The sequence below is a fragment of the Peromyscus californicus genome, unplaced genomic scaffold, assembly GCF_007827085.1.
Source record: "Peromyscus californicus insignis strain IS unplaced genomic scaffold, ASM782708v3 Scaffold_7__1_contigs__length_154581171, whole genome shotgun sequence".
NCBI lineage: Eukaryota > Metazoa > Chordata > Mammalia > Rodentia > Cricetidae > Peromyscus > Peromyscus californicus.
In genome coordinates this window covers 46,271,669-46,294,199 of record NW_026294595.1, presented here as the reverse complement: position 1 = coordinate 46,294,199, position 22,531 = coordinate 46,271,669, and the positions used below count along the sequence as shown (strand labels likewise).

The 22,531-nt window shown below is 41.4% G+C and overlaps 1 protein-coding gene and 1 long non-coding RNA gene across 2 annotated transcripts; one reads left to right on the top strand and one right to left on the bottom strand.

Annotated features, from left to right (window-relative positions):
• Positions 1-47: 47 nt before the first annotated feature.
• On the bottom strand, positions 48-9,216 carry LOC128102238 (uncharacterized). The gene is made up of 3 exons (XR_008215361.1): positions 9,108-9,216; positions 8,635-8,862; positions 48-2,962 (listed from the first exon to the last, which is right to left on the bottom strand). It is a non-coding gene; the product is annotated as an uncharacterized LOC128102238 (long non-coding RNA).
• An 87-nt stretch (positions 9,217-9,303) lies between these two features.
• Positions 9,304-21,473, top strand: Spc25 (SPC25 component of NDC80 kinetochore complex). The gene is made up of 7 exons (XM_052725812.1): positions 9,304-9,418; positions 10,130-10,279; positions 10,380-10,445; positions 14,573-14,719; positions 16,414-16,518; positions 18,562-18,660; positions 20,790-21,473. Exons 2-7 carry the CDS (start codon positions 10,141-10,143, stop codon positions 20,912-20,914), a joined length of 681 nt encoding a protein of 226 aa, XP_052581772.1. The 5' UTR covers positions 9,304-9,418; positions 10,130-10,140; the 3' UTR covers positions 20,915-21,473.
• Positions 21,474-22,531: the final 1,058 nt, after the last annotated feature.

Below are 22,531 nucleotides of genomic sequence, written 5' to 3'. Positions count from 1 at the left end.
CCCCTCAACTCATCCCCCAACCCCTCCTCCAAAAGGGTAAGTAAGGCCTCCCATGGGGAGTCAACAAAGCCTGGTACATTCAGTTGAGGCAGGGCCAAGCCCCTCCCCACTGCATCTAGGCTGAGCAAGGTATCCCACCACAGGTATTGGGCTCCAAAAAGCCAGTTCATGTACCCGGGATAGATCCTGATCCCACTGCCAGGGGCCTCTCAAACAGACCAAGCTACACAACTGTCTCCCATATGCAGAGGGCCTTGTTTGGTCCCATACAGGTTCCACAGTTATCGGTCTAAAGTTTGTGAGTTCCTACAAGCTTGGAACTGTAGATTTCCCCATCATGATCTTGGCCCCCCCAAGATCATGTAATCTTGCTCATATAATCTTTCTTCCCTCTCTTTGACTGGACTCCCAGAGCTCATCCTGGTGCTTGGATGTGATTCTCTGCATCTGCTTCCATCAGTTCCTGGATGAAGGCTCTATGATGACAGTTAGTGTATTCACCAATCTGATTACCAGGGTAGGCCAGTTCAGGCACCCTCTCCACTATTGCTAGTAGTCTAATGTGGGGTCATCCTTGTGGATTCCTGGGTATTTCATATAGCCAGAACCTGGAAACAACCTAGATGCCCCTCAACCAAAGAATGGATAAAGAAAATGTGGGGACCCACAGAGGCTCCCTACTAAGGCCTTACTTAAGGTCAGAAAGTCTGAGCTTGCTTTACTCAACAGGGCAGCATAATAGGATGATCTGACCAGGGGTGTGGTTACCAGGTGTTTTGAAGGGTCTATACTTGGTTGTACATTGTGCTTTGATCTTGAAATGGGAGGTCTTTTGCCCCTCCCCTTGCTGATGTATAAAAGGCCCATTATGAATAAAGTTGGGGTGGCTGGGTATTAACCCAGGGCCTTTCAGAAGTTATCCTGTGTCTATATATATATTCCTCACTCCTCCCCTCAAGAACCCTTAGACAGGTCGGGGCTGGCCCCTGACAGGTGCATATACACAATGGAGTATTACTCAGCTGTAAAAAACAATGACATCATGAAATTTGCAGGCAAATGGATAAAACTAGAAAATATCATCCTGAGTGAGGTAACCCAGACTCAGAACGACAAACATAGTATGTACTCACTCATAAGTGGATACTAGATATAAAGCAAAGACTACAACCCCCAGCTCTAGAGAAGCTAGGAAACAAGGAGGACCCTAAGAGGGACGCATGGATCATCTTGGGAAGGGGAAACAGAGGAGATCTCCATGAGTAAACCAGGGATGATGGGGGGCAATAGAGGGGAGAAGATGGGGGATGAGAACATGAGGGGAAGGGATGGTCGAGCTGGGGAGGGATGGAGTGGGAGAGCAATGAAAGAAATATCTTGATAAAGGGAGACATTATGGGGTAAGGAAGAACCCTGGTGCTAGGGAAATTCCCAGGAATCCACAAGGATTATTCTTAACTGGCAATTAGATACCTCAGGCTATCATGGGCAATGACCTTGTCTCATCCCAGATCCACTGAATGTTTGGTGGTGGGATCTCAGCATTGGTCATATAAAAATACTCTGATTCCAGTGTAGAACCTGAGCTTAGAATGACTGAGCTCAAACAAGCCATATGTAGCATTTGCCATGACCAACCAAAATCCATCCTTCAGGCCTTTTTGTTTTACATATTCAGGTTCTCTAATTTCCATAATTTCTTTAATGAGCCACGAGGAAAGACATAACTTCCCTTTATTCTTTTTCTAAGCAGTTTTTGAGCTACATAATTCATGATATTCATTTTCTTTAGAAGTGCCTTGTCCTTAAATCAGGGTACAAATGGTATCAAATGCATTTTGTCTTACAATTAAAAATGAAACTTGGTGCTCATTCGACATTTTGGAGTCTATGGACTGGGATGAAGGTGACTGCCCATTTTCTCTTCATCTTGGGTATTAATTTAGACAGTCTCTGTATCTCCAGAGAGCTCCAGTTCTGCAGATTATAGGATAATTAACAGAAGGAAAAGTATCTCAGTGTCCTTTTCCCTTTAATACAATTTGCTAAATCTTTTGATCCCATCATAGTTCGCTGAGTCTTTTCATGTCTTTGCTCGGTGCACTTTCTCAGCACTGACTTCTCTGAACAGAGATCCCCATCGCTCTCTCTCAGGCGTTCTTTCTAGGGCAACATATTCCTCTGCCAAGGCCGCCTGCCATGAGAGTATCAGTCTGGGTGGCTAACATGAACATACATTAGACTTCTCATACTCATGGACTGTAGAAGTCTACGATGAAGGGGGTCACCACTGTTACAGTTTCCTCCGTGGCCCCTCCTTGGCCTTTGGATGGCTGCCGCCATCTCCGTGTGTCTTTACACGGTGTTCCCTCAGTACCTGTCCCCACCATACGCATCTCTCCTTCCCTTTCCTGTCTTTGTGTTTCTCTCTTACTCTTTCCCCCTTCCATCTCACCCCCTTTCGCACACATTGTGAGGTTTACTTATCTAGACTCATCACTATTATTGTAGTTTGAGACCGGGGATCAAGGTTGACCTTGAATGACTTCCGGCATTATCTGTGTCTTCAAACTGGTCACTATCTTTACCCTTTCTAGCCAAAGTGCAAAGGCATCTATCTCTAAAACAACCATAATGAAGCTGAATTGTCCAGTATTGCATTTAAAAATGAAACCAAGGCCTGTGTGATAGTTCAACAGCTATGAACACTTGCTGCCAAGCCTGGCAACCCGAACTCAGGCTCAGGAACACACATGGCAGGAGAGAAGTGAGACTCCGCCCACCTGGGTATGCATACCCACCCACATACGTATAACACAAAACTCTCCCACACAAAGCTAGGGGTCCTCAGAAGTACACCTTCCCTTCAGGATCAGTTGATTCTCTTGCTGTAGGATCGTTCTTCACTTGATTTCTCTAGGCTTCCAACAATTAGAGTTCTGCTATGCCAGAAAAAGCATTTCTGTGTGGAAAAAGAGAGAAAAAAAATCGTTCTTAGTATATGGTTTGGATCCAGTCTTGGCCTGTCAGGAGCCAAGTAGCCTAACTGATTCTCATGGGAAAAAGCTGTGTACCTAACCTTCCGTTAACAGTTTCAATAGCAACCATTTTTCAACAAGACCACAGTATGTACCTTTTGATCAACTCCCTGAAACATAATGGTTTGCTGTATGGTCCGTTGATCAGGCCCTGGAACAAAGAGACCTTTTCCTGAACCCTACCTTACCCTAACTTCCTCCTAGTAACTTTCCATACCCCTATCTACTTCTCCTAGCCCCTAGCATATATAAGCCTGACTCCCCTTGCAATAAACGAGACCTTGACGTGACTCAGACTGACTTTGTCTTCCTTTATGCGCCTGGTCTCCTTTCTCTCTCGCCCCCATTGATCTTTCAGGAGGTGCCTCCTCGGGTCTCATCAAATAACCTGGCCCGCGGGACGGGTCATTGACCAAATCTTTTCAGTCCCTGGGCAACCCATCATCTGCAGTGTATTTAGTAGCCAGTGAACTTCCTGTAATCACTTGCAAAATGTTTGTCCTTACTCACATTTCTTTGAAGAAGGTCATAGCTTTCAGCAGATTACCAACGGAACCCCTGACCCAAACAAATTAAGTACAATATGAAGTTGGCTGGCATTCCCCGTAATGTCTGTGTGCCTGCTCCCAGGATCTCACCTTCTTGTTTCCTTGGAGACTTCAATACTCCATTCTCCCCAGCGTGACTGGCTTGTGTTAATGATTTCCTTACTTTCAATGACTGTGTTGGTGTGTTTTCTCTCACTAATGTAGCCAGTCTCAAAACCCGATACTGTTGCCCTGTTTTGAAGGTAGTTCTAGTAATTGAATACTTGCAGCTCTCTCCACAATGTTCTCATTCAGGTTTATTTAAACGGTCCCTGGGTTTTAAGTAAACCCTGCTAGTTTCAGACTGCAACTTGGAGGCCATAGAGCAGACGTTTTTTCGGTATGTTTTGCCATAGCAAATATTAAAAACAAAACAAAACAAACCCACAAGCTATGTTCTTGTCAGAAAATGAACTCTTTGTCTCTGAGTTATAGTGCCTGCTGCAATTCAGCACCATTCAGACACGTTTGCCTTGGGCCGGCACTGCTCATGTGTTGGCACCAAACAAAAATAGGCCTTTAATGTCTTCATGGCCATTATCCTTTTCTAACAAACTTACCTGCCTTTTCTAAAATAAATCATATTTGAGAACTCTCCAGTGTCACCTTGCCGAGTAAGTGGATTTATTTCAGACTCTAGAGTTGAGACTCTAGTGACTTTTAGAAAATAATTACCTCCATTCTGGCTAGCATCCCAGGAACACTGGCATTCCATAATGACACTATTATAAATGATCTTGCCACAGCTTTCAGGTACCCCTTCCATTAGTCTCATTATGAACTACTCTCTAGAACTAATCATGACCCATACATCCATGAGCTGAGGCTTGGATCACAGGAGAAACCAACAAAATGGCCCATGGAATGGTAGTATTCATTTTCTTTCTGGTGGAGCTACGGTGTTATGTAGATGAATTGATGTCAGATGGCCGAGGGAGCACTTACTCCGCAACACATTCTGCTCACCTGGAGGGCTTGTTCAAACCAAGATCCCAGGAACCTGGTTCCAGAGTCTTAGATTTAGTAGTAATTGAGCAGGGCCCGAGAGTTTGCATGTCTACTGAACTCCCAGACAGTGGGGGTATAATTGGAGGTTGAACCTTAGTTTTGAGAAGCACTGACAGGTTTTGATTTTTACTTGTCCTGGGTAGGACAGAAGTAGATCATGCAGCAAGAATCCTGTAGTCTAGTAGAGGCTGTGAGGTAGCTGTACAAACACCAACGCTATGCCCTCAGACAGAACAGAGGAGACAAACAGAACAGGGCGGATGTAACTTTCAGTCAGTGCGATGGAGAAGTTTTGTGGAAGAGGAAGCATGTGACCGACCGGGCCTTGGACAGGAAAATGACATTTCAGTATACAGTGGAGATAATACTATCGTGCCAACATATTTGCATTAATTAATTAGTAGAGTGCATTTAAAAGCTGTAAAATAAACCATCCGGTTTCTTCTTTCCCCTCCCTCCCTCTCTCCCTCCCTTCCTCCTCTCCTTCCTTTATTTTGAGACTGGGTCTCAAGTTACAGCTCAGACTGGATTGGAACTCACTGTGTAGCCCATGCTGGCCTCAAATTCATGGCAGCCTTCCTTTGTCAGCCTCATGAATACCGAGGTTAAAGACAAGAACCACCACGCCTGGCTTCAAAGGACCACTTTTTACATTTAGGAGACAATTAAAAACTTTATCGGCGATTGAAGCCATGACCTCACACATGCTAGGCACTCTACCGCTGAATTACACTCTTTTCTCTTCCTCCTCTTCCAGGACACAGGATCGCATGCTGGCCTCCAACTCACAGCAATCCTCCTGCCTCAGTCTCCCTAGTACTGGGATCAGCAAACCATCATGCCTGACTAGCAACCAGCTTCTTAGAGAGAGAAAGTAGAATAATGGCTGCCAGTGCCCAGGAGACAGAGAATGGGATGCACTGTTCAGTGGACACGGAGATCTGAGTAACAGCAGTGGTGGTACAACGGTGTTAATGCAGCATTGATGTTACTACGCTTAAAAAGAGTTGAGGTTGTAAATAATATGTTATGTGCATTTTACCACATTTTCTAAAAACTGAGTAGTTTTCTTTTGGCATTGAACATTTTCTCAGTATTGAAAAATGTCCTGTCTTTCCCCCCTCTGACACTCTGATATCATTCATCCTTCTTTTCTAATTGAGTAATTTATTAGTGTAATTGTTTTAAATACACAATTCAATAGTTTTTAGCAAATTTATAGGGTTGTAATCAATCACCATAATCTAGATTTACTGCATTTCTGTCACCTAGAAGGCTCCTGTGTGTCCTCTGGCAGCCAATAGCTGCTGCTGCTGGTCCCCACAACCACCCAACCGTTGTCTGGGTAGATCTTCATTTTCTGGTAATGTCATATAAGTTCAACCACATAATACATATTCCTTTGCATCTAGCTTCTTTCATGTAGCATGTTTTTTAGGAAGCTCCCTCCCCCCACCCCATGAATAAAGTTTGCTGTGAGCCTTTCATTCAATTTCCAGGGCCCTGAAATGACTGTTATTTTTATAACATTCAATGTTTCTTTTGTAGGGGAGAATTCTTAGTGAGTTCATCAAACTATCATGCTGGAGGGCTCAGGAAATCCTTTCTTTTCTTTACTTTTTAACATAGAAGATGAAAGAGTCTAGTGAAATCGTGTGTGTGTGTGTGTGTGTGTGTGTGTGTGTGTGTGTGTGTGTGTGTGTGTGTGTGTGTTGAGAAAGAGTCTCACTATGTAACACTGGCTGGCCTGGAATTCATGTAGACCAGGTTGAGCTTAAACTCACAGAGATCACCTTGCCTCTGCTTCCCAAGTGCTAGATCACAGGCATGTGACATGATGCCTGGCCATTAGTCCACTTTCATGGCTGTATTTATATGCTGTTGGCTCTAGTCCTCTGGAGAACACTGACTAATCTGCTGAACAAGGCTCCTTCAAACGGACCCATAGGAACATTTCCACATTGGAAGATGTAATATCTTTTTCCTCGCCACCCTGAAGAAACCAACCCATGTGGGTCCCAGACCATATCTATTCCAGAGAAGGCAGCACTCAGTTGAACTCATGACTTAAGAGATTCACAATAAATCCTGCTTGGGTTGAAATGAATGGCATAGAAACATAGTGATGGAAATGATGACAATGTTCGTGGACAGTGACAGAAGAGTTCTGCTTTCTCCTTTCAAAGACTCAGAAAGCTAGTCCCTGGGATGAGCGGCGGGGATGGGGGGATAGTTTTCTCTATCCCGTCTTCCAGATATGAAAAATTTGACAAATGATAGCAATTTCTTTCTCAGACCTTAGTTGGAAAGGAGCCTGGACAAAACGTCAATGGTTATGGCTAGGTGTGATGATGCACACATACACACACATCTTAAGCACTCAGGAGGCTAAGGCAAAGGAAAAACAGAGATCAAGGCCAGAAGCCCGGGCTACTCAGGAGGTTGAGGCAGGAGGATTACAAGATCAGCCTGAGCAACATAGTAAGACCGTCTTTGAATTAAAAAGAAGAAGAAGAAGAAGAAGAAGAAGAAGAAGAAGAAGAAGAGGAGGAGGAAGAGGAGGAGGAGGAGGAAGAGGAGGAGGAGGAAGAAGAAGAAGAAGAAGAGGACTGGAGATATGGAGTAGAGTGCTTGCCTGGAATGTGCCAGGCTACAGGTCCAAAATTGAGTACAGTAAAAACATAAAGAGAGGGAGTGAGAGGTTGTGGGGCAGGGGGTGGGGTGGGGGTGGGGGAAGAGTTATCAAAGCTAGCCTGGACTACACAGTACGACCAAATAAAGAAACAACTCAGCCTCCCTAACTCCCACAAAGAAAGCAGTGGTCATCCTAGAGTAGGTCACTCTGAGACCTTACATTGCTAAAGGCAATCTCTTTCTCAGTCCAGATTCCTCGGACATAGAGAATCTCATCACCCAGCGGTCAACTGAAGAGTGGTGAAAGGTGAGCAGGCCCAGGGCTTCAGTAAACACCTTCCTTGAATCTCCACTGTCAACGCAAAGCCCAGTGCAAGCATTATCGCTCATTCAGCTGAAGATCCAAGACACCCAAGATGTAAAATGCAAGGTAAATGCTACCACATATCTAAAACCAGATGTTATTGCAGCAGCATTTAAAATTAAAGGCCTTTCACGGCACTCTATCTATCTAACTTTTAAAAATCTTTAAAATAATTTATAATTTTAAAAAAATGTGTTTGTGGGGTTGGAGAGATAGTTCAGTGGTTAAGAGTGCTGGCTGCATTTCCAGAGGACCTGGGTTCAATTTCTAGCTCCCACATGGTAACTCACTGTCTGTAACTGCAGAACCAGGGATCTGATGCTCTTTTCTGACCTCCAAGGGCACTATGTACTCACATGGCACACAGTCATACATGCAGGCAAAACACCCGTACACACCAAACAAACAAAATTGTGTTTCTGGGGGAGCCGTATGTACACGTGAGTGTCAGTGTCCATGGAGACACTTGGGTGCTGGGAACACAACCCACGTCCTCAGCAAAGGTGATCAAATTTGTTAATAACAGGTCCCAGGCAAGAAACTTTCAGACACACTGTGTTGTGCTAAATGATGGTAACTTGCCATGATTCCTAAGTCTTGATTTTTAGTTCTTGAGTTTAAATGGCCCAAATCTGGTATTCCTGAGATACCATAATCTTGTAGCTGGTGTTTGGATGCTTAAAGGAAACAGCAGTGTGGTGAAGACCTCTGATCTTCAAGCAGGGAGTTATTTTCAGGAACAATATCATAATCAAAGATGAAAAAAGTATCTTTTGATACTGATTTCGATACTGACCGTCTCTAGTTCCCTTTCTTTAGAGAGTGTATTCTCAATTCCCTTTTTTTCTCAGTTTTACAAAGAGGGATGCAAACAGCAAGTCTGTTTCATCTGTAAAGTTCGCTTCCCCGCTGTAAGTTTGCTTCCAACAAATCTGAGTTTAAAATCTTTATTACTGTTAATATATTTAAAGTATGTGTTTTAAAATATCTTGGTGTCTCCTACCTGTCTATTTTCAAGGAGCACGGGTTACTTTGGTAGTGTTCTGGTCCCATTCATTTTGAAGTTCTGCAAGATCCAGGAGCATATTGTTCTTGTGACCAGTAAGTTTTAAAAAATCAACATCTGACTGGCCTTGATGGCTCAGGGTGAAGAGTGCCTGCTGTTCCTGTAGACTAGTGGAGTTCGATTGCCAATGGCTCACAACTGTTCCAGGGGATCCGATGCCCTCTTCTGTAAACACATACAAACAGAGAAATTAGGTAAGTAAGATACTCAAGATAAAGCAATGTTAGAGAAGCTTGGGAAGTTCAAAGAGTAAGTGTTGGTAAATAGTTTGGTAACTTTCAGGATGTTGCTGCCTAATCAATCATAACTGGAGTCAGTTCAGGAATATTTTGTCATTTCCAAAATTAAATGAGTACAAAAAAGTGGGGTATATATTTCATAAAAGAATGCAGTTCAATTTCAATTTTTACATTTTTCTTCGTCCCGTGGCAAGTCCTTCTTGCTGTCTCACGACAGACCCCGTCCCGAGTCTGTCTAAGACAAAAACTACGAACCCCAGAATGCCCTGCTCCATATTTGTCCGCGAGAATTCCCCAGGTCGATATCAACCAATCGTTGCAAGGGGAGCCTGTGCTGCCAGCCAATCGGAAGGCGAGTTGACTGGCGGGTAGCAGCGGTCCAGAGTTTGAAATCGAAAGTCTGCGCGGCTGAGGAGCGGCTGGCTGGTTCCTGCCGGACGGTCCGGTCTGGTGTGAAGACGGTGGCGTTCCTGGCCGCCCAGGTCGGGGAGCCTTTCCGAAGGGCTGTGGGGCTCGCCGCTGGCGCGCGGTGAGGGGAAGTGGGCCTGGGCCTGCCGGCGTGTGTCCGCGGCGCCTGGAACGCGGACCTCCGCTGTTAGCCGCGGGGTTCGGGTTGCGTCATCGTCCGTCTGGTCCCCGCCCCCACCCCCCCGCCCCCGTCCGCAAGGGGTCTAGTGCAAAAAAAAAAAAAGGAGACCGTGGGTCCCCCAACTTCTTAGGGTCTCCTTGCTTGCGATTAGATGCTTAGAAGTTGACTGACACCAGGTCCTGTTAAAAAATGACTTGAAAGTGTCATCCGACATATTTTGATACTGTTTTTCCCTTCCCCACCTCCCTTCATGCTACTCTCAGAATAGATGCTCTTTCACCACAGTTAAGCCCAAGTGGCTGGAGTTATCCTGTTGCTAACTACCGGACTGTTGATGGGTTTTGTTGTTTAATTTTTTTATTTTTATTTATTTATTTAAGACAGGGTTTGTCTTGGAGCTCTCTATATTGACCAGGCTAGCCTTGAACTCAGATACCCTCCTGCCTTCTGCCTCTTTAGTGCTGGGACGAAAGGTGTGCACCACCATACCCTGCTGTTTTTAATTTATTTAAACAGGTCCTCAGGTATTTCAGGTAATATACTTGGTTAGAATATGTTGCTTATTTGGTGTCAGTAACAATTACGTGTGTGCTCTGTTTTGCAGTGCCTTGCACAATGTTGGAAGAAGAGCTGGCACTCTTCGAGAAAAGCATAAATGAATTTGGAGATAAGTTCAGAAGCGGCCTCAGTGATAATCCTAGTCAGGTGCTGGGGCTTAGGGATGCCTTCAAGGACTCCATTAGAGCGCTTTCAGGTACTGCACTTCATTCCCAGCTCGCTCATTTTGCCGTTCTTATTTACTTTCTACTGTTACTTCAGCGGAATTGAAACTTCTGTTGTAATTTGTCTTGCAGAAAAGCTGTCTTTGAAACTAAAGAAAGAAGAAAGGATGGTTGAGACATTTCTGGAATATCAAAATCGTATGTGAAAAACTATAGATCAGTTTTTAGATTGAATGTCCTTATTGTGAAATCTTCATACAAATAAGACAGTGTAGTAAGGGTTCATACATTCACATACATGCATACACACATTCATCAAAATTCTAGTCTTGTTACCAGCTTAAAGTTGAATGTCTTTACACCTTCCAGTACCACGGATTTTTTCAGTATTATATTTGAATGCTATATGAATGGCATCATTGTATAATGTATTCTGTCTCTTTTTAATTAAGCAGTGTATGTGTATGCTTATGTGTAAAGGCCAGCCTTTAAAAAAGTTTGTTTTCACATTGGAAATCCCAGCCAAGGAACCTGGAGTTTCTTGGGACTTTGGGGTCTGGTTAATGTTCTAATAATCATATTTTTACCACTACTCTTCACCTCTCATTTCTATAGCTCTCCAGATATTTCAATACTGGATCTGTATCTTTTATTGAATCCTCATACATAAGCCATGAACCTGGGACCATGACTCAAACTTCCATAGAGACATTTGGTATAGGGGCACCATGTTTTAAATACTTAAACTGGAAAACCCTTGCAAAACACACAGTGTGAATACACACACACACACACACACACACACACACACACACACACACACACACACACACACACAGTGGTTGAACAGAAATAACACTTTATCTAAGGTCAAAGAATATTTTGAATATTTGATTGCTCTTGCCCTGGATTAAGGAAACTGCATAAGGTATACTCTTAGAATTCAGTAGAGATAAAGACAGGGAGACCATAGTTAAAATGTTAAAATATATTGTAATACTTGCAGTGATAATGGAATGCATGCCATGTGGGTATAGGCTCTGAAGAGCGTGATTTAATAAGTTGCAGAATATTTAATAACTAACTCTTAATTCCCATAGTCTAAGCCGTTTGCACATTTTAACTCAGTCCTCACAACTTTAAGACACGTAGGTTCTCTTACTGGGTTTTTGTGTGTAGCTTGAGTTTTCTTGCCTGGCCCACAGTCAGGGCAAATCTCTCTCACCCACCAGTCCCACAGCCACTCAGACCCGACCAAGTAAACACAGAGACTTATATTGGTTACAAACTGTATGGCCGTGGCAGGCTTCTTGCTAACTGTTCTTACAGCTTAAATTAATCCATTTCTATAAATCTATACTTTGCCACATGGCTCGTGGCTTACCGGCATCTTCACGTGCTGTTTGTCATCATGGCGGCTGGCAGTGTCTCTCTGACTCAGCCTTCCCCTTCCCAGTTTTATTCTTCTCCTTGTCCTGCCTACACTTCCTGCCTAGCCAATGGCCAATCAGTGATTTATTTATTGACCAATCAGCAACACATTTGACATACAGACCATCCCACAGCATTTGTGAGAGGTTTTCTTTGGTGGTCTGGTTGATTGAGATGGGACATCACTTTCTTTATAGCCCAGGCTGGCCTAGGACTTGTGGTCTTCCTTCTCAGTCTTGTAGCCTCACCTTTCTGAGTGCTAGGATCACAGGCACTGCCACACTCTCCTTACCCTTGTTTTTTAAAAAAGAGAGACTTCTGGAATAGTGCCCTAGCCTTGAATAAATTATATATCTATGAGGTATTTCGCAAGGCACATAGCATTCAGTACTTTTATTTTCATTTGAGTCAAATGTGAATTATTTTACCTGTATGTTGACTTTTGTAGCCTTTCTCTTTGATTTGTTTTTAAATCAGATCTTTTGCCCTCATGGTTAATTTTGTAATTTTGTATCTATAGATGCTATTTTTCTGATTTTATAAGATTTTATTTTGTCTTTTAAGTATTTAGTATGTTCAGGATTTATTTCGATTCCAGCACTGCTTAAAGAGAGTAATCTACCCTCTAGTTGCTGTGTTTATATTTTTCTTGTCATACTAACTTCCTAAATACACTACAATTGCTTCCAGGGTCCTTGTTTCTCTGAGTTGCGTATTAGTTCATTAGTACTTCACTGGGGTCAGGTGTATCTATGCACTGGGAGTACTGCGTCTTACAGGGCAGTTCTGTTCCTTGTTAGTTTAATAAGGTCTGTCACAGCTCCTTATTCTCACCTGTGTATTGTCAGATGGAGTTACTGGTTATTCTTGTCAGATGGTCTGTTGCCTGCCCCTTGCTTCCCCTGAGCCCGCAGTAATGTCTAGACTCTGGGAAGTTCTGATACCTTAGTAGTGTTTAGAAGAACACAAGTGTTATCTAGAATCCAGCTCAGCTATGTGTTTGAGACAAGTTGTAGTTTTTTCTTTACAGAGACTGTTTTCTTGATGTGGATTATTGTCTAGTTGTAGGTGATAATTTGTTTTTGTCATGTTAAAAATATGGACCCCTCTATATAGTTTAAGAAATAGTGGCAGAGTTGGCACAGAGGCATCTACCTATACTACTTGGAAGGCTGTTACAGGAGCATTGAAAGTTCAAGGCCAGTTTGAGCAACTCAGTAAGACCCTGTCACAGGATAAAAATTTTAAAAGGGCTTGGGGGTGTAGTTTGGGGGTATGGAGTGTTTGGTTAGCATTTTTGAGAGCGTTAGCATTTTCGAGAGCCTGGGTTTATTCCCTAGTACAATAAAAAAATTCAGTAGGAAGAGTAGGTACTTAATTTATATATAACATATTTTCCCAGTGCCTGCTCATATGATACATTTTGCTAATATTTTATCTTCATTGTATCTAACGATATTTGCTTTTAGTGGAATATATATATATATATATATATATATATATATATATATATAAATTTGTTTTTGTTTTATGTGTATGGGTATATTTGTTGCATGTATTTTGTGTGTAATACATTCATTCAGTGCCCTTGTGGGCCCAAAGAGGGCATCAGATCCCTTGGAAATAAAGTTACAAATGGTTGTTAGCCTTCATGTTGGTCCTAGGAACTGAATTCAGGTCTTCTATAAGAACACAAGTGCCCTTAACCACCGGGCCATCTTTCTAAGTCCCTGATTTTTTTTTTTTTCCCTCCTTGAGAGTTTTGTATAATAGTTTGGGGTCATACTCACCCCCTCCCCCAGCTCTTCTCAGATCCACACCTCCTCTCCCCACCCACCCCCAACTTTTCTTTTTTCCAAACCTTCAAGACTGATTTGTACTGCCCAAATATTTGTGGATATGTAACTTTCTGTGTAGTGGAGGATGATCTCCTGCCTCTGCCTCGAGCGCTGGGATTACAAGTGTGCACCATCATACCCAGTTTATGGGGTGCTAGGGATCAAATCCAAGGCTTCCTACATGGTAGGCAAGAGCTCTACCACCTGAGTTACATCCCAAGTCCCATATGTTAGTGTTTATTAAACTTTATGACACCTTTTTACTTAACTGTTTGTGTGTGTATACATGTGTGCATACACATGTATACGTACCATGGTATATATCAGAGGTAAGCAGACAATTTACAGGAATTAGTTCCTTTTTCACCATGTGGGATTGAACTCAACGGGCTTGGCAGCGAACACCATTACCTCCCGAGTCATCTCTTTGGTCTTGTCACTGCATTTTTAAATAAAACTAGCTGTGAGTGGAGACGTGGTAATGTCTGCTGTGTTTTAGTTTCAGGATTATGCTAACTTTGTAAGATTTGCCAATCTTATCACCATTTTCTTCTGTCTTTAGTAAATTCCAGAAAAACTTACAAGGCATTAGAATTAGCTCTTTCTGCAAAGTACCGTGAAAAGCTGTCTTGTAGAGTTGGGATATCTTCTGTGGTGGGCTTTACTTACAGACTTATTTGGAACTGCAGGGGTCATGATCTCATTTCCTATTTTGTCCATTAATTTGGTTCTCAATTTTAGAAGCATTTTTTATTTTAAAGACAACAAATAAAACATATTCTCTTTTAACATTTGTGTTTTTTTGAGTCATTCAATATGTTTATCAATCAAAGTACTCTTTATACTAGGGAGATAGAGGCCAAGGGATTATGAGTCTGAGGCCAGCCTTTGCTACATAGTGAATCTGAGGCCAGCCTAGGTTTACATAGGCTCTGTCCCCAAAACAAAATACAAAAAGAATCTATTAATCTTAGGAAAGGCAGTGCTTTTTGTGTTTTTCTTAGTTATAGGTCAGAGTAGGCCGTATGTATTTTTAATGCCATTTGTTTCTTACAGAGCTCTGTAAGCAGAATAAGCTTATTCAAGAAAAGAAAGATAACCTGTTAAAGATGATTGATGAAGTAAAAGACAAGAAGCAGGAATTGGAAGTGCTGACAGCAAATATCCAGGACCTCAAGGAAGAATATTCTAGGAAGAAGGAAAGTGAGTTTGTGGTTACATTTAAAATAGTCGGCTGAATCTCAAAGGCAGGGTGGTTCACGGCTGTATGCATCTTGCTGGCTCTACTTCATGTCTAAATAAATGGCTAACACTTCAGGGCATAGCCAGCCCAGCATCTCTGCTAGGTGTCACTCATATCAACCAAGTGGGCTTGGTTTTCTTTTTGAGATGATTGTTTTGCTTAAAAGGCTTTGTTGAATTTCAGTTACAACCAAACCCTCATGTCATTATTACTCTGGTTGTAACTGAAATTGGACAAAGCCATTTAGTATCTTATGTAGTCTGGGCTGGCCTCAAGTTTGTAATGAAGGATGCCTTTGAACATCTCCTCCTGCTTCCACCTCCTGAGTGCTGGGATTATAGGCATGCATCACCATGCTGTACCTGTGTTGAAGAATCCTTTGAAGGACTTAAAAGGATTCAACAAATGGCCCATAAAATCTCTGCCAGGCAGTTAGTGCGCAGACTCACAACTGGTGAGAGTACAGAGACTATGTGGCTACAGTACTTGTCCCTAAAAGGGTCATTTAATCACACACACCCTCCTTCTGCCAAGACTCAGGGAGCATCACAAAGAGTATAAGACCCAGAGCTTGGGGAGGAGTGCTGTGAAACAGCGTCCTTGGACATGACATGGCCAGGGCGCTCATGAATTCTCAGCAGCTGTGGTTACCTGTGTAAGCTGGGTCAGTCAACATATGAGAGGAAGAAGAGCCCGTGAGACCCCGCCCTCAAAGGACTGTTGACAGTGTTGGCTGTCTCAGTGGTGTAACTGCTGATAACTCAACCCTTGCTCCTGCAGGAAACTCCCTTAAACACAGCAAGTCACAAACACAGGACTTGAAAGTGAGGGGGAAGGGGGGAGGGGAGGAGGGGAGGACCCTGTTGGGAAGAAGCAGGGTTTCAGAAGGAGAAAGATGAGACAGGGTAATAGGAGGTAAAAAGAATGAAAATCCATGTGGTGTGTGTGTGTGTGTGTGTGTGTGTGTGTGTGTGTGTGTGTGTGTGTGTGTGTGTGTGTGTGTGTGTGTATGTGTGTGTGTAAAACTGAAAGGCTAAAAAAGGTTCTTAATCTCTGGTTTATAAACACTCATACTACAAAGGCCCTTTCTGTAAAAACTTTCATATTCAAATAAATGCTTTATTGAGAAAGGAAATTTGCTGGCCTACAAACTCTTCAGATCTCTTGGAAATAGCAGTTTGGTTAGTGCTTTCTTTTACAGAGTTCTCATCCTACTGAATTGTGCACTTATACTTCTCATCTGCCATCTATTAGTTAGACTGACTTGTTAACTTTAAAATAATTGTAAACCAGCATGAAATAAGGCTGAATTCTCATGGGAAGCAGTTATACCTAGAGTAAAATATTTTTCCCATGAAGCAATTAGTATTTATTTGTCTAGCTAGCAAACAACAACAACAACAATAATAATAATGAAGTCTTTTTTAGGCTAGTTATACAAGTCCCTGGCCTGATTTCTGTATCTCAAGCAATCTTTTTTCTTTCATCTTGAACAGATACCCCTTTTGTTATTTGTTAGTTAGAAACTGAATAAATATAAACAGATGGATATGCCTGGCATAGTTTTTTAGTAGTTTTCAAGTTTCTTAAAATTAATTCAATAAGCCTTAAACTGAGAGTTACCTGAGATAATCTAACGCTTTTTACATCGTAGCCATTTCTACTGCTAACAAAGCTAATGAAGAGAGATTGAAACGGCTGCAGAAGTCAGCGGACATGTATAGAGACTGCCTTGGACTAGAAATTAGAAAGATTCATGGTAAGTTTTTTGCTGTAACTGGTATATAGATGATTAGAAAAGGGGGTGTCTAGAGAAGAAAAGAATCTAAGAGGTATTTTCAGCTAAACTAGTAAAGACAAAGTGAGGTTTCTAGAAAATAGGCCATTAATAATCATCTAACTATAAGTATTGTTTCATTTATCTAGGATTCTAATGAAAGTAGTTTGACATGGTTGTCAAAACAACAACAACACACCATGCAACTATGTCTTGGTTTTCACTGGCATTTATATCATCTCCAGTTGCCTTAAGAATGGTGATTTGTGAATGCTGGTGTAATTACTCCTTCTATTAATGTAGTATGATTTATTCTATCTTTTATCAATTGGACTGCTATGAGCAATTGAATTGTTTTTCTAGCTTTAGAAATAGTGCATATACTTTGTCACTTGGGAGGATCCTTTCTCAGAGGGGATTTACTCTGTTAAAAAGCACATGAATATTTTTATAGCTATTATATACATATATGTTAATTGGTTATAGTGGGTAGTATTTGGGGGCTTCCCAAGATCACCATCAGGCTTGATGAGTCACTGAGGGGACTCAGTGTATGTACTGACCTTCCATAATTCATGGGGAATATATTTTAAGACATGTAGTGGATGCCGAACTAGTTAGTTGTGAATCCTATGTATATTTCCTATGCGTGTGCATATCTAAGATAGCTAAGTTTTTATATTTTATGTCTTTATTGCATTTTTGAGGTTATTTGTTGTGTGTGTACATGTGTGCCATTTGTGTGAGTGCGTGTGTGCTATTGCACTCTGGCAGTCAGAGAACAGCGCGGCAGAATCAGTTCTTCCTGGGTTCTGGGCATTGAATTCAGGTCACCAGGCTTAGTGGCAAGTGCCCTTCCCTGCTGAGCCGTCTCCACACCATCCTTCCCCCTTAGCTGTTTATTGATTGTTATTGTGTGTTTATGATGGCAGGAAGGGCTCAGTGTGTGTTTGGAACCAAGTAGCACTCTTTATCATAAACTGGTATATGTAAAGTGTTTCCCTGACCTGTGAAAGCTGGTCAAGCAGATCAGTTGACCAGAGGAATGGATAACAACAGCCTACTGTCTTTAAGAAGAGAGGATCAGACGTGAAGGAAATAAAAGGCTGAAAACTGCTGTCCACTGCAGAATGATACATTGTTTGGTGGCCTGGCAGGGGAGGCACCAACTCACAAATGATCACAAAAGTACTCTTTGCTTATTGGAGACTCTAAGAGAAGTGCCCTCTTCTGTGTACTCGGGAAGAGAAAACCCCAAATTAAACCCTTCGTTTTGTTTAACTGAGTGTATTACCAAATCTTCCCTTGGCATGCACATCCTTCCCAGTACTATTAACAGTCTAAATCTGGTGTACTGACAGTTACTTCATTTTGAAGTTGCATGTAAGATAAGTCTTTCCTAAGTTTCTGAAGATTCCTTTTATAACTAAGAATTTTAAATAAGATTGCTTAACTTTTTATGCTATAGAAGAACTAAAATGTATGTGAATTTATATGTTGTGGCAGCCAGTAATTTACTTCTTTGGCAGCATTTCAGGGTTTTTTGTTTTGTTTTGGTTTGGTTTTTTTGATCATAAAATAACTAGAAAAATATAAAATGAATTCATTTAACATTATGGGTTTTTATTGTAGTAAGATACATATAATGTAAAACTAAGCTGTTTTAACCATCTATAATTCATACATTAATTACATCTAAAGTGTTGTATGACCATCACCACCCGCTATGGATTTCTATATTTTTTATCATCCCAAACATAAATTTTTTAAAAGCTCTCAGTAACCTTTATTTTTTTTTGTTTCTGGGAATTTATCTTATCTGTTCTAGCTATTTTATAGAGTTGAATCGTGCAGTATTTGTTCTTCTGCCTCTTAGCATTGTAGTTCCAAGGTTTGTCCATACTGTAGTTGTGTATGAGAAGTTCATTCCTTTTTATGTCTGGGCAGTGTGTGTGTGTGTGTATCCACCGAGAGCCTTGGCATTCTAAGTATTCTCATATTAAATGGTTTACTCTCTTTCTTCAGGTGATAAACTGCAGTTTATATTCACTAGTATTGACCCCAAGAATCCCGAGAGCCCATATATGTTTTCCCTGAGCCTAAATGAAGCTAGGGATTATGAAGGTATGTCTTCCTGTCTCTTACTTGTGTTTAGGATCACTGCCCTCACTGTCATTTGACTCATAATATTATAAAATAAGAAAAGTAGTGTTTGCACATGCTGTTTCCTTTTCAGCGTTTCTTCTTGAGGTACTGTTCTCTAAAGGGTGTGAGAGTAGTTTGGCCATGTAGATTTATTTAGGGGCCCTAAAAAGTAACACCTCTCCAGAATGACACAGTGTCATGGGGACTGAAAACTCTTGAGACCAAAGTTCATTGTATTTCATATGTAAATTTGATGACCTTTGCAGAGAACTTTAACACTGTGAGTGGTAGTATGAATAGTTTAGTCATTGTCACTTTGTGTAAAATAATCAAAATGTGGTAATTTACTTTTCTCAAAATGTTTTTAAAGGCTGTTTCATCCTGAAAAGTCCCACACATTCACAGTGTGGGTTAGTTACTGGTTCTGCAGCAGGTCAGAGAGCCTTTAATTCATAGGGAATGTATGTGATTGCTAACAATGTGAACACTAAGCAGGTATAAGTATGTTTGTACCTTTTTAATTCTTCTAGTCCTTTATATTAATACACTTTAATTTGTTGGCATTCATAAAAATGATTCTCACCTGTGATATCATTTTACAGCTTGTATAACTGGCAGATAGATAGTACCCAGGGTGCTACTTGGCTCTGAGGCCCTGGTGATTCACTGTCATCCTATAGGATTCAGATTTTGAGAATCATCATTCACAAATTATTTGAGGATTTTCTCTTTAGTAATTGTCTTTTAATCAAATGAGTACCAACTGTCAAAGAACAAACCCCAAAAACCTGTTCCCTAGTTTCCAATTTTCTCTAAGTTGTGTATTAGTACATAGTCTGTTGGTGATGGTTAGTGTGAATTGTACATCTGACAGAGTCTAGAGTTACCCGCCTGCTGTGAGTCATTATCGTGACTGTGTTAACTGAGGCAGGAGGACCCTATGGTAAGTGATGCCATTTCCTGGCTGGGAACCTGAGCTGGAGAAATAGAGAAAGGGAGCTGAGCATGTGTGCATTGCTCTCCACTTCCTGATCGCCAGGAGACCAGCTGCTTCCAGCTTCTGCTGCCTTGACTTCCCCATGCTTGATTGACCTTTGAACTGAGGGCTGGAATAAGGCCTCTCTCTTGTAAGTTGCATTTGTCAGGTATCATATCCATAGTAAAGAAAACTTAAAGACACTCAGAATGTTTGATAGTGTATTAAAATGATACTCACAGAATACATTTTGAACTAAGTACTCTATTTCTCAGTTGTGGTCCTATCCAAGCAAACTCTACCAAAGCCAGAAAGCTAATGTGGTCAAGTTCTTCCTCCTGAACAAAGGAGATGATTGATGTCGAAAGACGGGATCATTCCTTGGCAACTCTCACTGGAGATTTGCTCTGTTCTACCAGTGTGTGCAGCTGACATGAGGGTCATTGTAACTTGTGACTTTTGTCTCTTTTAATTAGTGGACTCTAACTACCACTCTTGGAACAGTAACCATGTTTCCTTCTGACTTCCATTGTACTTGTAAAAGTCTTGGATATTTCTTTCAAAAATCATAAATTACTAAAAATTGGCATTGAGGCTGGATGTGTTTGCTCTTGCCTTCAGTCCCAGCACTTAAGAGGCAGAAGCGGATGGATCTCTGTGAGTTTATGGTCTACGTAGAATTCCAGGCCAACCACACCTATATAGTGAGATCCTGTCTCCAAAAAAGAAAGGAAAAAGAAAAAAAGGATTGTCATTGAAAATTGTGCTTTTTTACATATTGTGGCAAGAAACTTAGAAGTCAGACTACAGTTTTACACAGAAAATAACTTCTAATAGTTAAAATATATATATGAAAGACAGTGGAAAGAGCACTCAGTGTCACTCACTGCTCAGTCTCTTGGATTCCATGCTTAGATTTAAGGTGGGGCTGTAGTACTAACAGTTTGAGTACTTAGGGATTAAGCAAAGAAAAGGGCTAAAAGATAACTATAAAATTCAAGTGTATTAGTTTATGCTCAGAGCATTTCAGTAAAGTGTAATTGTCGCTCAGAGCAGCTTAAAGCCTATGTTGGAAACACTTCTGCACACGTACAGAGAGCCCTCATTTAAAGCATCTTCTCTTTTCTTCCAGTGTCCGACTGCTCGCCTCATCTTGAGTGCCTAGCAGAATTTCAGGAGAAAGTCAGGAAGACCAACAATTTTTCAGCGTTTCTTGCTAATGTTCGGAAAGCTTTTATAGCTACGGTTTATAACTGATGTAGAAATAATGGGTGACAGTTTGTTCTACTTTGTTATTGTATATATCCTAAAATAATTTTCACCTCTTGCCCCTCTGTGGTTCTTCAGTGTTTTTGTGTGGTATGAAGGAAACTAGAGTACATCATTCCAAAACATGCCCCTTTGGCATAACACTTTTGAGCTAAAAACAGTTAAACAGCAACAGAGTTGGAAAACTGCTGTGCTCTATTTTCCTAAACACAGGACCTAAAATGATAAAGGTGCCTGGCCTCATACCCACAAAGAAAGATGGAAGTTAACTGCTAAAGAGAGCTCTTACTACTTCAGACATGACACCGGAAATGGACAAGCTTGCTTCATTAACTTATTCCCATAAATTTAGTCTCCATAATTCCCCATCTGTGGAAGACAAAAGCCAAACCTGCCGTCTGTCTGTCACTTCTATAAAATCCAACTGTTCTCTGTTGAAGATGCTGTGTAAACGTGAGTTCTAAGCCTGTTTGGAGTTTTTTGTTTGGGTTCTCCTGTCCAGTGTGCATGCACATGTTAATAAACTTGATCAGTTTTCTCTTGTGAACCTCTTTGTAACCATCTCTTCAGTATGAATATATGAGGACCGAAGGGAAATGGTTTCCTCCTTCACAGGTGTGTGTCTGTAATTATTTTCATTAAAATCTTAGAGGGAAATTGATAAAGTAAAACATGCCCTTTAAAAACTAAAGCAAAAACTGATGAGATAGCTTGGGTACAAGTACCTGCCTCCAAGCCTGATGACACAGGTTTAATCCCCATGACTCACATATTAGGAGGGAGCTGACCCCCCAAAATTGTTACTTCTGTCTGTGTCATGGCATGTGTGCCTGCATGCATGCACACAACTTAAAAAATTTTAAATGAGCCGGGCGGTGGTGGCGCACGCCTTTAATCCCAGCACTCGGGAGGCAGAGCCAGGCGGATCTCTGTGAGTTCGAGGCCAGCCTGGTCTACCAAGTGAGTTCCAGGAAAGGCGCAAAGCTACACAGAGAAACCCTGTCTCGAAAAACCAAAAAAAAAAAAAAAAAAAAAAAAAAAAAAAAAAAAAAAAAAAAAATTAAATGAAATATATATCCGTAGAATTCATTAATCTTTGTTAAGTTAAACACAGTAAGAGGTTAACAACAATAACTACATTTTGGTCCTTTAGAAGGATAAAAACAGTACATTACATAATTATAAAAGGAGATTTGCTTGGTTGACTTACATGATTAGAGATGGAGTAGTCCATCAAGAGCTGTGTGTATACCGGAAATGCCAAGAACTCAGTGGCTCCTCAATCCATGAAACTTGAAACCCCAGAGAAAGGGAGACCAGTGACATAGCAGTCTAAGGCTGAAGGCTGGGGAACTAGAGTCACTGATGTGAGTCTCCGTTGAGAGGTTACGGTCCTTGGGCTGTGACAGCAGTAGCATTAGATGCACTAAGCAACTCCCCATGTATTAAGGCTGGCCAAGGTGACCTAGGGTCCCAAAGGCATGTACAGGAGTCAGAGACAGCCCCTGTTCCCACTGTTAGGAGTCCCATAAGAAGACCAAGCTATACAACTGTAACATATATGCAGATTATTTAGGTCAGTCCCATACAGGCTCCCTGGATGTT